Source organism: Tubulanus polymorphus, chromosome 6 (genome assembly GCF_964204645.1).
Source record: "Tubulanus polymorphus chromosome 6, tnTubPoly1.2, whole genome shotgun sequence".
NCBI lineage: Eukaryota > Metazoa > Nemertea > Palaeonemertea > Tubulaniformes > Tubulanidae > Tubulanus > Tubulanus polymorphus.
In genome coordinates, this window is record NC_134030.1 from 13393467 (window position 1) to 13406381 (window position 12915).

Consider the following 12915-nt stretch of genomic DNA (forward strand, 5'->3'; position numbering starts at 1 on the left):
TGTGAAATCACAGATGGGCTAGAATAATATGACTGTAATTTATTGAGTTCCATATTTCATTATGGTGTTATCGAAATTGAAATAAACCGAGTGATTACATCTGGCGAACACTCCGAATTGGAAAGCTGTATAAGGAGAGGACTCATTATTAAAAGATAAGTTGAGCATGATTGGATTAATCTGTATTTCAAATTCCACATGAACAATATTTGTGATATGCTAGTTGATTCGAGTTAAGAGGTATCTTCGTCTAATAGTTCGAATGAATTTGTGAATATTACTTCGTGTATTTAGATATTTCCGAATTTGTATGAAAACTTCGACATTTTATCTAACCACTGTTCATTTATATTTTATTTTGAGATCTCTACATTTAATATTCTATGTCATATTGACATCGGTATTCCATTGCATGATTGAAAACAACGTACTATTCACATCAATTCTTCAGCGTGATTTTCATCATCACGGGTGAGGGTGGGGCAAGATGGAGGCAAACAATACTTCAGCCAATCACTGGGTGGGATTTTTTAAGCCCAGCGCACACTATAAAAGCCCAACGCACACGAAACGGAAAAAACACGTTTTTTCTTCCCTCTTGAAAAACGATGTTTCTTCGATGCGTTTTGTTATTCCGTGTGCGTTGAAGTCATAACAGAGAATGCTCAACATAAAGAAGGTTTTTCGCGATACAACCATTGCTTGATTTGATCAAAATTATTTGTGTCGTCGAATACATTTTTCGTCCCGTGTGCGTTTGCGAAACACATCCATAGCTGAAAAACCGATCAGCGAGCATCACGTGACATTAACAAATATTCACGAAAGCTTATCATTGCAACACGGTGCATAAACGGTTTGCCACGCATTTTTGTTTCACCGCAGTCGTTGATCATCTAAAAGTTTGCCCGGAGAAATACGATTGTAAAAAACGTGTGTTCTGTCTTGATGGAACAAAACGCATGCCGCGTGCATTAGGCTAAACAGGCTATCATTCCGTGAATATAATGTTACAGTGCAGCATATAGTATCATTATATATTAACAGCCAAGTCTAAGTCCAACAACTAATAATTAAATAAGAATGATAATAATAATGATGATAAAACTATTTTGAATTATATGTTTTTGCAAAGTGGCAAAGCCACAGGAGTTGGTGGAATACCAAATGAAATCTTTAAAGAAAAAAGTGTTGGGACCAACTACGCTATACTAGTGTAGCGTAGTTGGCCCCAGATATGATTTAACATTATACATTATTTTTTAATTTAAAGGCATGTTATTTATTTAATGTGTATCTGTATGTATTTTATGTTATATCTTCTTTGTTCATTCTTGTCACTAACTGGAGACAGTGAACGTTTTACATGAGAGAGTGAGCTCGACTTGATAGTATTCGTCACTGTTTGTACAACAATTTGCCATCTGTTTCGGAGTAGCTGTACTGGTCATTTTCTTTGAAAATGTGTCAGACATGTCTTTAACATATGTAGTTTATTTAAGATATACAAAGCTTCTAAAATAAAGTGAGAGGAATCAGAGTTAGACTTTCGTCTTTGTATGGATCCTGTCGGTGACGCCATTAAGTTTGACACAATTCTTTCTCTAATCTAAAGTTTAAACCGCTCTAATCAGTACATTTTCATTCAGGCATTACGGTAATTCGACTCTCTTTAAGTAAACGAGGCATCACCCACGTCTCTCCTTCCTCTGCACATGCGCATGCAATCATAACCATATAGATTTTAGTACAATATACTCAGTTAGTCATATGGAAATTCTTGAGTTACGTCTTATAAATCGGTAGTCGCCACTCGGACGGTCAGAGTCGACGACAGTGGTGCCGTGACCAGGATAATAATCATCATCGATCATCAATACACAACGCAATGCATTAATGGATAAAGTCAACTTACTCAAACGAAGTCAAAAGTTAAGAAAATTCAAATCATCATGACGAAGATCGAACAACTCATCAGAAAAAGAGAATCAACCATCGACGCATTTGATGTGGAATACTCTGTTATTCTGCAAATAATGCAGCAAGCAACGGCAACCGAAGACCAGGTGACTGAGCTCGAAGCTCGCTGGAAGAATTACAAGACGCACACGAAACACGGGAAAATGTTTCTAATCAAATTCAAGAGATGATTAGAAACGACGATGACTATAAAAACGAAACGAAAACATCAAACGTAAGACGATCTGAAGAACGAGTAAAACTTCTGAAAACCAAACGATACATCGACAACCATACGAAGTCTAAACAACCCGAGACATCAACTGTCCGGATAACAGACGACTATGATCATGATCAATTTACGGCGAGATTACCTAAATTGAAACTACCTGTATTCGATGGAACCTTCACCCAGAGGACAGCGTTCTGGGAAACGATTGAATGCGACGTCTTCAAAGGAAAATTCAGCGATACAACAAAATCCAACTTTATCGTCGGTCAGCTTCGGGGAAGCGCCCTCGAAGCAGTTAAGGGACTGTACGCATCCGGCTCGAATCTCGGACATTGACATCAATGCTGAAAGATCGTTTCGGACAAAATCGTGAAATTGTTCGAGCGCATATTCAGGAAATCTATGATATTCCATCACCAACTTCGAACTATTGGGGACTGTCTCAATTTCTAAATAAGATCAACGCGAATGTAAGATCATTAAAACATCTGGCCGTTGACGTTAACGCGTGTGCACCATTCATCATAACATCGTTAGAGAAAACACTACCGCGCAATCTATTAGAAAAAAATGGGCACATGTGGTCAAAAAGAGAACTTCGATCTGAATAAATTCATTTACACATACGAAGAATGTCTCGACAATCTAGGAGAAAATATAAGTGAAAAATCTCTACAGTACCAATATTAGTATCGAAATTCAAGACCCGGTACTGCGACATCATTGGTGACCGTCGCTAAACAGACACAGTTGAAATGCACATTTTGTGACGGCGAACACTACCTAACAAACTGTCAACTACCGATCGAAGAACGTCTCCAAAGGGTAATCGAAAGACGATTATATCAGAACTGTCTTCAACCAAATCACCAAGCAAAGGACTGTCACAACCGCAATCACTGTAAGATATGCAAGAAAACACACCACACGTCATTTCACCGAGATCAACATCAACAAACCGTCTCCGGATGTACATTCGTCAACCAAGGTCATGCGCTGGATAACATCGTTCAAACATCGGATATAAATAATGTTAAATCATGCGAGGATATGAATTTCAGTACCGATTTCGGAAAATACGCATTGGATACTACCAACATGGTCGGTAATCAAAACCATGATTATCAAAATGAGGTTGTGTTACTGCAAACGGGGCAGGTGAGTATTGAATATCACAATCACACTTTGGAAGACAATACCCTGCTCGACAATTGTTCCTCTATGTCATACATTCGCAGCTCCGCTGTTGCTAAAGCTCTAAAATTGGTACTGTCGTACCAACTGTCGAAAGAAGTAAATGGTTTCGGTGGCCACTCTACGAAATGCGTATTTGATATGGCGCCCATGGGCATTAGAACGTCTGATGGCATTAGTCATCGATGAAGCAATCACTATTGAGATAATTCGTCCCATCTATCGACACAGAGGGCTGATTGTCTATAATACGAACAAATCTCAAATGCAAACCTCGCAGATAACTCTAACTGCAAAGGTATTCGTGGTCGATGTATTAATCGGTACTGCCCATCATCATTTATTCTTAAAGAACAATCTGGAGGACGTACCGGACGGTCCCCAGTTACAACACACGAATCTCGGTAGTTTCGTTTTCAGGCCGTTACACAGGTCATAAACCCCTATTGGTACAAATAGGTCTATTACAAATGCATACACGGTAAGTACCCTTAAAGACTTATCAATTAACCATCGGGAACTGTTGGATGACCAAAGCATAGGAGATTATCTACACCAAAACATAGCAGAGTTTCCCTGGGATAAAACCTTCGATCGAGAAAGTTTCATAACGCAGTATCAAGGTAAGATAGAGATTTCGGAAAATACGCATTGGATACTACCAACATGGTCGGTAATCAAAATCATGATTATCAAAATGAGGTTGTGTTACTGCAAACGGGGCAGGTGAGTATTGAATATCACAATCATACTTTGGAAGACAATACCCCGCTCGACAATTGTTCCTCTATGTCATACATTCGCAGCTCCGCTGTTGCTAAAGCTCTAAAATTGGTACTGTCGTACCAACTATCGAAAAAAGTAAATGGTTTCGGTGGCCACTCTACGAAATGCGTATTTGATATGGCGCCCATGGGCATTAGGACGTCTGATGACTTTAAAGTCATCGATGAAGCAATCACTATTGAGATAATTCGTCCCATCTATCGACACAGAGGGCTGATAGTCTAAAATACGAACAAATCTCAAATGCAAACCTCGCAGATAACTCTAACTGCAAAGGTATTCGTGGTCGATGTATTAATCGGTACTGCCCATCATCATTTATTCTTAAAGAACAATCTGGAGGACGTACCGGACGGTCCCCAGTTACAACACACGAATCTCGGTAGTTTCGTTTTCAGGCCGTTACACAGGTCATAAACCCCTATTGGTACAAATAGGTCTATTACAAATGCATACACGGTAAGTACCCTTAAAGACTTATCAATTAACCATCGGGAACTGTTGGATGACCAAAGCATAGGAGATTATCTACACCAAAACATAGCAGAGTTTCCCTGGGATAAAACCTTCGATCGAGAAAGTTTCATAACGCAGTATCAAGGTAAGATAGAGTATAAACATGGGTGTTACTGGGCCCCACTGATTGATACCTAACGAAGAAATCGGGGAATCTGAAATATTTGATGCGGATTATTTGAACAAAACGAGCATAACGTTGCAAAAGATGGCCGATTTCCAAAACCGCTTTAAATCTGAGGACCAAGCTGTACTCCGCGAACGACATACAACTGAAATCAAAAAGTGGCACCACAAAAAGGCCACAATAGAAAACGGTGATGTGGTAGTGATTAACGACAAAGACACTCCTCGTCACAAATGCAAACTCGGAATTATTACCAAAACCCTCGAAAGTAGTGACGGCGGTATTCGCGCAGCTAGGGTCAAAACCATCAACGTCACAACCTGTCGAGCAGTGTCAAAATTGTATCCACTTGAATTTAGTTTAGATATGATTGTGAAACAAAACAAATCAGCAGCTGACAAACCCAAACCATTAAAAAGACCCTGTCGTGAAGCAGCACACAAAGCTCGAGCTAAGATTGCTCAACTGGCGACCGATAGTGATCATAATTCGGATTCGACTTAGTTGGAAATTTACATTCGAAAGTGTTTAAGTTAAAATTAAAATTCTTACGTTTACACTGTGTGCACCTCGTTCAATCTCGCTCATATTATAGTTTAGTGTAGATTAGTATTAGATTAAATTGTTTAGTTATATGTTACATGTTCAATTGAAATCAAAGTGTATCTGTGATTACATATTCGTGGATTATTTCAACGCGTGCAGCCATGACCTATGGAATGGAACACAGTGACCTACAACCGTGGATAACTCATGTCACCGGATGATATAAACATAACTAACTTTAATCACTCCAGTAACTGTTAACGCGTTTACATCTGGAACTTAAACTGTTTCAGTGCAAATTGTATATGTGGATATTATAGAAAGACACTAGGACTGCGCTGCGACTACATGTATTTCATATCGTGTCAGATTTTCCGGCGCGGGAGGATGTCGGTGACGCCATTCAGTTTGACACAATTCTTTCTCTAATTTATAGTTTGAACCGCTCTTATAAGTACATTTTCATTCAGGAATTACGGTAATTCGACTCTCTTTAAGTAAACGAGGCATCACCCACGTCTCTCCTTCCTCTGCGCATGCGTATGTAATCATAACATCATCTTATCGATTTTAGTAAAATATATTCAGTTAGTCATATGTAAATTCTTGAATTACGTCTTATAAATCGGTAGTCGCACCTCGGACGGCCAGAGTCGACGACAGATCCTTGCTGTGACTTGGAATACCCATACCCAATATTTGAAAACGCCAAGATTTTGTTAGCTTTAGTTAAAATAAACTACGGTTTCATCGGAGTTGGAGCTTTGTCGTCTTACTTATCGAGGACCTGGAGCTGAGCCTGCGTTGAAGATGAATTTCACTTAATTATGTCATGTAAGAAATACAAACACGAGCGGTATGAACTTTTTGTAGATATGCCACAGCAGGTGCATGACTTCCAAGAGCTAACAAAACAACAACTGTTTCAAATATCAATGGCTAACTATCAAATTACTCTAGCAACTTTTATTGAACAATGTTGGAGAAAAAGGAGTCTATGTATTTCCAGTGCCACTTGAATCTTTTTGTAATAAATCTAATTAGTATGATTGGATAACCCCGTTGAGGGCTAGATAGTGTTGAAATGAATAAATAAATATATACATTTCACCTCTCAAACCCGATCGCACTCCTTTCTGAATATAATGGTTGACGAATGGAAAAGTTTAAGGTTCTGTGCTAAGAAGAAAACACCCGTAATTTCCACGAGTGTTATGTGCTCCAGTATTTTATTATTTATTAGATAATTGAAGCTAATATTCAAATAATTGTGGTATATCCACAAATGATGCGCAAATGGATTCAGAATCGAATTTAACTTGGCATTCACACCTGATAACTATGGAATCTGAGGACATTTGGAGATGAAAGTGCATTTTCTTAAAACGTTTTTTAAATACCACGCATTACGCGACTATGCGGTGCCTACAAAGGTTTGAATTACAATATGTTCTGAAAAACATAGATAAAGATAGGCCTAACACGAATGAAGAGCCAACAATATACTAAACAAATCAACTATATATTTACTAAACGATTATACTTTCTAATTGTCATGTTTGTCTGTCATATTTACTCCAAATAACGTAATCACAATCGCAACCGCCAGTTTACGTGGTCTTGTCAAATAATTTAGCTTGGAAAATGTTTGCCGTCATCGTTCTACATTACTTAGACTGCTGTGTTAAAATGATTCTGAGTATTTCAAATTACAAAAATAAAATACTATCGATTGATTCCAGGTTGACATTAAACCAACAACCGGTTAATTGGACCCACATTCAAACTAGAAATACATGTACAATTGAATCGAATTAAAACCCAAAATAAGGAACAAAACTGGGGAACCGAATTCAACTCAATACAAAACGAATGAAAATGAAAAGGGAATGAAAGCAGCAAACATTCGGGCAGCGATAATGGGTTTTCTGTAGCCTGCTGCGTACTCATTTTAAGGTGGGCGATAGGTTAGAACCCCCCCCCCCGCCCCCCAACATGAGGCGAACGGTTAAAATGGTCAAATGAGCGCTTATGCGGGCAGTCTCGCGATGCATTGCGAAGCGTGTATAGATCGACTGGTTTTTGTGACACGATTGTCCACGGGAGTGAAAGGGAATCGTGTCCACTGTCGCAACGAGTCGCTGGCAAGTGCAAGTGCGTGTACGATGTCTGGTACTTGCAAAACAGTCGTCGCTGTCGGTCACAGGGAATCGCGTTGTTGTAACTTCATAGATAGAACATGCATACGTAGTATAAACGCACTTCATTTTTACTCTATGACTAACGAGACGAGTAGTACTATATAGGTTAACTATTTATTTGACGCACGAGCTTTCGCTTCTAATGTATAGAAGCTTCATCAGGTGAATGAGCTGATTCAAATGAGTTCATTCACCTGATGAAGCTTCTATACATTAGAAAGCTCGTGCGTCAAATAAATAGTTAACCTATATAGTACTACTCGCTCGTCTCGTTACTCATTTTAAACCAGGTTAACACGGCTACTCTACGAATATACTCTATGCCTAGTGAGGGTTCGAATGATCATTCACTCGTTTAATGTAGATAACTAAATCAATATAGATTTATTAATGAAGATTAATCAATATAGATTCTAGAATGAACTTTGACTAATGCCTTTAATATTCTTGCGAAGGACTGTCCTAAATTATGGTTCGAACCAATACAAATCTTCGTATACGAGTCCGGGCCGTGTACTCGGATGAATTGTACCCAAACTACTCTTCAAGTGCAACACTGCTAGTCGTCTAAAGTTCATATGCCTTTTCTGTAGATAATTAGGTCTATGCTTAAAAGCATTAGATAACCTAGTATTTAGGCACAGCTCTACCCTAGCATTAACTTATGCCATTTACGATAGGCCTAGAGATCATTTCGCTATTTCGATCCGTAGACGTAACATTTTTAGACAAGTTGAAAAGATGGGCGCCACAAAAGATTTGTTTTGATTCGGTAATGGGTTTTTTTGCGGTGTAGGTACTGGATAAATACTGGGGGTCGTTATATATATTTTGTCTCAAAATCACGAAAAATCTCGGAGATTTGTAGAGTAATCCATAATTAACGTGCGCGATGAAGTTGCGCAGCGTGGCCCGTGAGACATTAAATGATTGGTAAGGACGTATGCTTTTCCGACTTCAGTCGCCCACGGCAGTTCGCTAGTGTGCCGTTGTAGTCGCCTACGGCAGAGCTTGGAGTAATCTGGTTACTCCAAGGGCAGAGCAAAGAAGCTATGGGTTTCATCGGCTCTTTTCAGTATCCACCAATAAACACAACACTGTGGAACTGGATCACTGTTGGATCATCCATTTTGCAAAACTGTGGAGCTTGGGCCGGAAACGCACTGATAATATAAACTGTACCCTCTTATGTGTACGTATGAAGTATTTTTTTAACAATAATATCTAAAAGTGATATAATTCGACAGTACACACATATCATGAAACTCGAACCGTGTAGTAAATTGATTCGTATAGGTGGTAAAATTCAGTTACAAAAAGTGATGAAATGACTAATGGTTAGAGTTCGTATAGTAGTTTCAGCGTAATATGTTGGATCAATCTAGATTCTAGATTTTAAATTTAGGCTTAGTGATAATATTTCAATCTGAGTTAAATCATTGAGCACATTCAATTTTACTATATAATCTGGACCCAGTTTCACATGTTCTGAGATTTTACTCAGAGTTAACTCTTAACTCACACCTTTTAAACCGGTCCCCGAGTTGTTGCGAGGATAAGTGTTTTGAGAGCCAATGATAAGGCACTGGAGTCTTGTGATACAAGTTTAGTATTAACAGGGAGGTATATCTCCCTGGTATTAATTAGATTGATTTGAATTTTGTCTGAAATTGAATTAAGTGGCGGTACGTTGGACTAGAAAACGATGGCAATGTAATAGATAGTGTTTAAGAGATTTAACATAGGCCCAAAAATTGATACCTTGCTTCTCATATCCGGCTGGGTGCAAAAATCTTAGGATTAGAGACTGGTAAATTAAAAACCTGAAAATTAGTTCCTGGGTTACAAGAAGTAAAATTAAAAACCGTTCGGGCTGGTGTCAATTCGTTTGACAATATACATACAATATACATTTAATGCGGTGTTGTTGTGTGTGAAATTGGACACAGGCATCAAAGATCCCTCTGCCTTGGTCCACCGTGTCAATGATCCAAGATATACAAGGCGTATTGACGATGTGTTCGTTCAGTGAGAGTAAGTACAGTGTAGCCTGATAGTTATTTCTCGGTTCTGGCGTGAGTCAATGCTCGCAATCCTCTATGTGACACATTTTACTTGTAAAACAAAGGAGGGTTGCTTCCAATTATTTTGTTAACAATATTTGGAATAATCTGCCTGCCGGTTCATTATTTCAAAAAATTCATGCTTTAAAAAAAAGTTAACACCTGCCTGCCAGGTTATTTTCAGGAATTTTAAAAATGAGAAATATGGTATCATTTTCTTGCCCTTTATGCAAAAACCATAGGGAGGTTTTAAGAGACATCTAAAACGTGGTGTACGGGAACAGGTATTGAAACCTTCCCAGGTGGAAATCCCCTGTAAATATCTAGGTTATTCCATATGGTAAAAGTTCATCCAAATCTAATTTTACAATGAAATTTGAGAAATTTTTTCAAAACAAAAGTTTTATGTTGAAATACATTGATAGATATAAAAAAATCTCAAATGTTCAGTAGTGTTGGTGACAGTATTCACTTTGGAGAATGTGTGATTTTTAAGCCGGGCGTAGGTCGGCCTTGCGACGGCTTGCGACTCACTGCGACGCGACTCAGTGCGACCGCCAGCGACGATCGCGTCTCAACGACCAACGGACCTACGCTACCTTGCGACTGCCAGTGACGGGTTGCGACTGGCAGCGACGCCAGTCGCAATGAGTCGCACATGTTCTACTTTCTGCGACGCGACGCGACCGTCGCAACCGATCTACGCGCTCTTGCGACTGGGAGCAACTAGTCGCACACAGTCGCGTGTCGCAACCGACTTACGCCCCCACTTGTGACGCGACGCGACGATCGCGTCGCGTCGCAAGGTCGACCTACGCCCGGCTTTAGGAAGCTACATGCTTTGAGTTACCAAGGGGGGATTTAAAGAAATAGAATTAGAAAAACGAATGCAATGCGAGTTTTTTCACTGTTGATAGGAATAATTTTTGCTAGGATTTATTTTCGACCAATGAACCTTCGTGGAACATTTTTCATAGTATATATATATTCCTTAGCCTTATTTATCAACTTAGTATCGGGTTTTCTTTCGTAATCATCACTCACAAATCATCAATATAGATAGAAGATATACATACCCCAAGAAATAAGAGATTGTACGCCTACATGTATTTGTAGCAAAACTTAGAATTCACCTAATCATTAAATGCAAACGATTCGCTTCTCTAAGAACTTTTGCGATCGCTTACTATGAAGCCCGTTTCAAAAGATCTTTCGCATGATCATACCTTTACTAACACAAATAAGGTGTCGTGTCTCTTTGGTCTATTTTGTTTTGCTATTTCTTTGAAATGTGTAAATATTTGTATAATGTCAAGCCGTGTCCATATTTTACATCAAAACAGATTTGCGAAATTTCTGCCTCCTTGAATTTAAATATAGATACGTTCATACCGATTCGATTATTTGACCAATTAGGTCAAAGATCAAAGATATATTCGACACCACCAAAGCTCGGTAAATTTATTTTAAAAGACCCAACTTATTTAGATTTCTATCGTATTTTCAAATCAGTTACACGGTGTCAGATCCCAACTCTAATTAAAATCAACCGCCCAAACTTAACTGAATACGACACTCCGTGGTGTCCAATTTATTCAATATTGCATTCGCCGGTTAGAATTCACCACGAACCAAACATATGATAAATGTCGATGTTTTTCTTTACCTGATGTATTACTCGGTATTTCTGGTGTTTGGTCTCTTTGTTCGATATCTGACTGATGGTCGTCGCCACTTCCTGTACTAGATAATCTCTGGTAATGGTGCTGCTGTAGAGTCAGTGAGGCTGGTATAGCTGCAACTGCCCCTGTTGAAGATGTTGTTATCGATTCCGTTGCATATCCGTAAGGGGCCGAATATACGGATGGTGAAAGAGTTAGTTGAGACTGGTGATATCCTACTCCAGTTCTAATGTACGATCCTGTAGATTGTGGATTTGTTCCAGCAGTTGCAGCCGGCAATAACCCGTGCGATGTCACAGTACGTGGATCGAACAATAATCTCGGACTAATTAAAGCCTGTGGCATAAACGTGGTATAAGTATACGGGTGTAAAGTGTGCGGTAGTCCGGGGTAACATGGTAAAATGCCGTGTTGTCCAGTTTGGCCAGGTACTCGTTCCGTAATGGCATACATGTTCTCCGATTCCAGGTGGCGTTTGCCAGCAAAAGTTGAACCGAGTTTCCGAAACGAATGAGTCCTGAATTGGCCGTTGAACTCGAGTTCAGTCCCTGATCGGCTACAAACACTCTAACCCGGTGCTTGGTCGCTTTAATAGATCTGGGTCATTGATTACGCTAGACAGTTTTCTCGTTTTTTATTGTAAATCCCACAGTCCTGCTGCTACATTACAGACTCACGTATTTGCGTTCGAAAGCTAGAATACCCAGTGAGTGTCATCGAGAATAACTTAGCGAAACTTGTCCCATTAAATACTAGGGCGGTAACTCTGTTCTTTAACGCTGAACCGACAACTGTCACGTGGTGTGTACAATAGCTGTTGGTTGGCCAAACGGGTGACAGTGGAATGATTGATGGGTTCGCAATGCGAGCTCCGCCAAAGCAATAAACTGTTATTAATGAAATGATGAATGAGCAACTTAAGCTTAACGTTTCTACCTGATAGGCTGTTCCACCGTATGTTCAACTTTGTAGGATATGCTATAAACGTATAGCGTTTTAAGTTCACTGCTTGATCGGGATTAAGTTTGATGATTTTACCCATGCAAAACTTATTTTACCATATCCATCTAAATCCTACCACTAAAAATACCTTTTTGCAATAGTTTTCCTAATCTAAAAACTCAAGCTAACATTTTTTGTAACCTACCACATCTTATATTGACCCTTAAACTACACTTTCCCATTATCAAGGATGCATTAACGATACGGGCTTTACACATACGAAACATTTATGACTGTCTGTAAAATTTGTCCAGACATCTCCAAAGTTTACAAGAAAAGGCAACGCGACTAATACGACCGAGCCCAATATGCGCTAAATATCTAAGATCTTTTGCGTTATAGGTACAATTTCGAACGCTTAAAAATCGACACTTTAATAGCCACTCAAAACCTCAAACCACTGAATGGTAGATATACCGTATATGCATGTATTAGAAATACTTGTATCTGGTACGCATAGTATAGATTTAATGTTATCAAAACATGTGCTTCATTCATTCCTTATCGATCCTTTCGTTGACTGATAAGTTCATTGGGCGGTTTCATTTTCGACTGGACCAATTATTAGCAACCAAAAGGTCAATTCAGCTACGTTCTGAATTATGGA

General features: G+C 39.1%; 1 protein-coding gene across 1 annotated transcript in view; it reads right to left on the bottom strand.

Annotated features, from left to right (window-relative positions):
* The window catches only part of LOC141907398 (uncharacterized), a 49109-nt gene extending 37088 nt beyond the window's left edge, over positions 1-12021 (bottom strand). Inside the window, exon 1 of the mRNA XM_074797021.1 lies at positions 11291-12021. Coding sequence (XP_074653122.1) covers positions 11291-11759 — 469 coding nt within the window. The 5' untranslated portion in view covers positions 11760-12021. The remainder of the gene's footprint in view (positions 1-11290) is intronic.
* Positions 12022-12915: the final 894 nt, after the last annotated feature.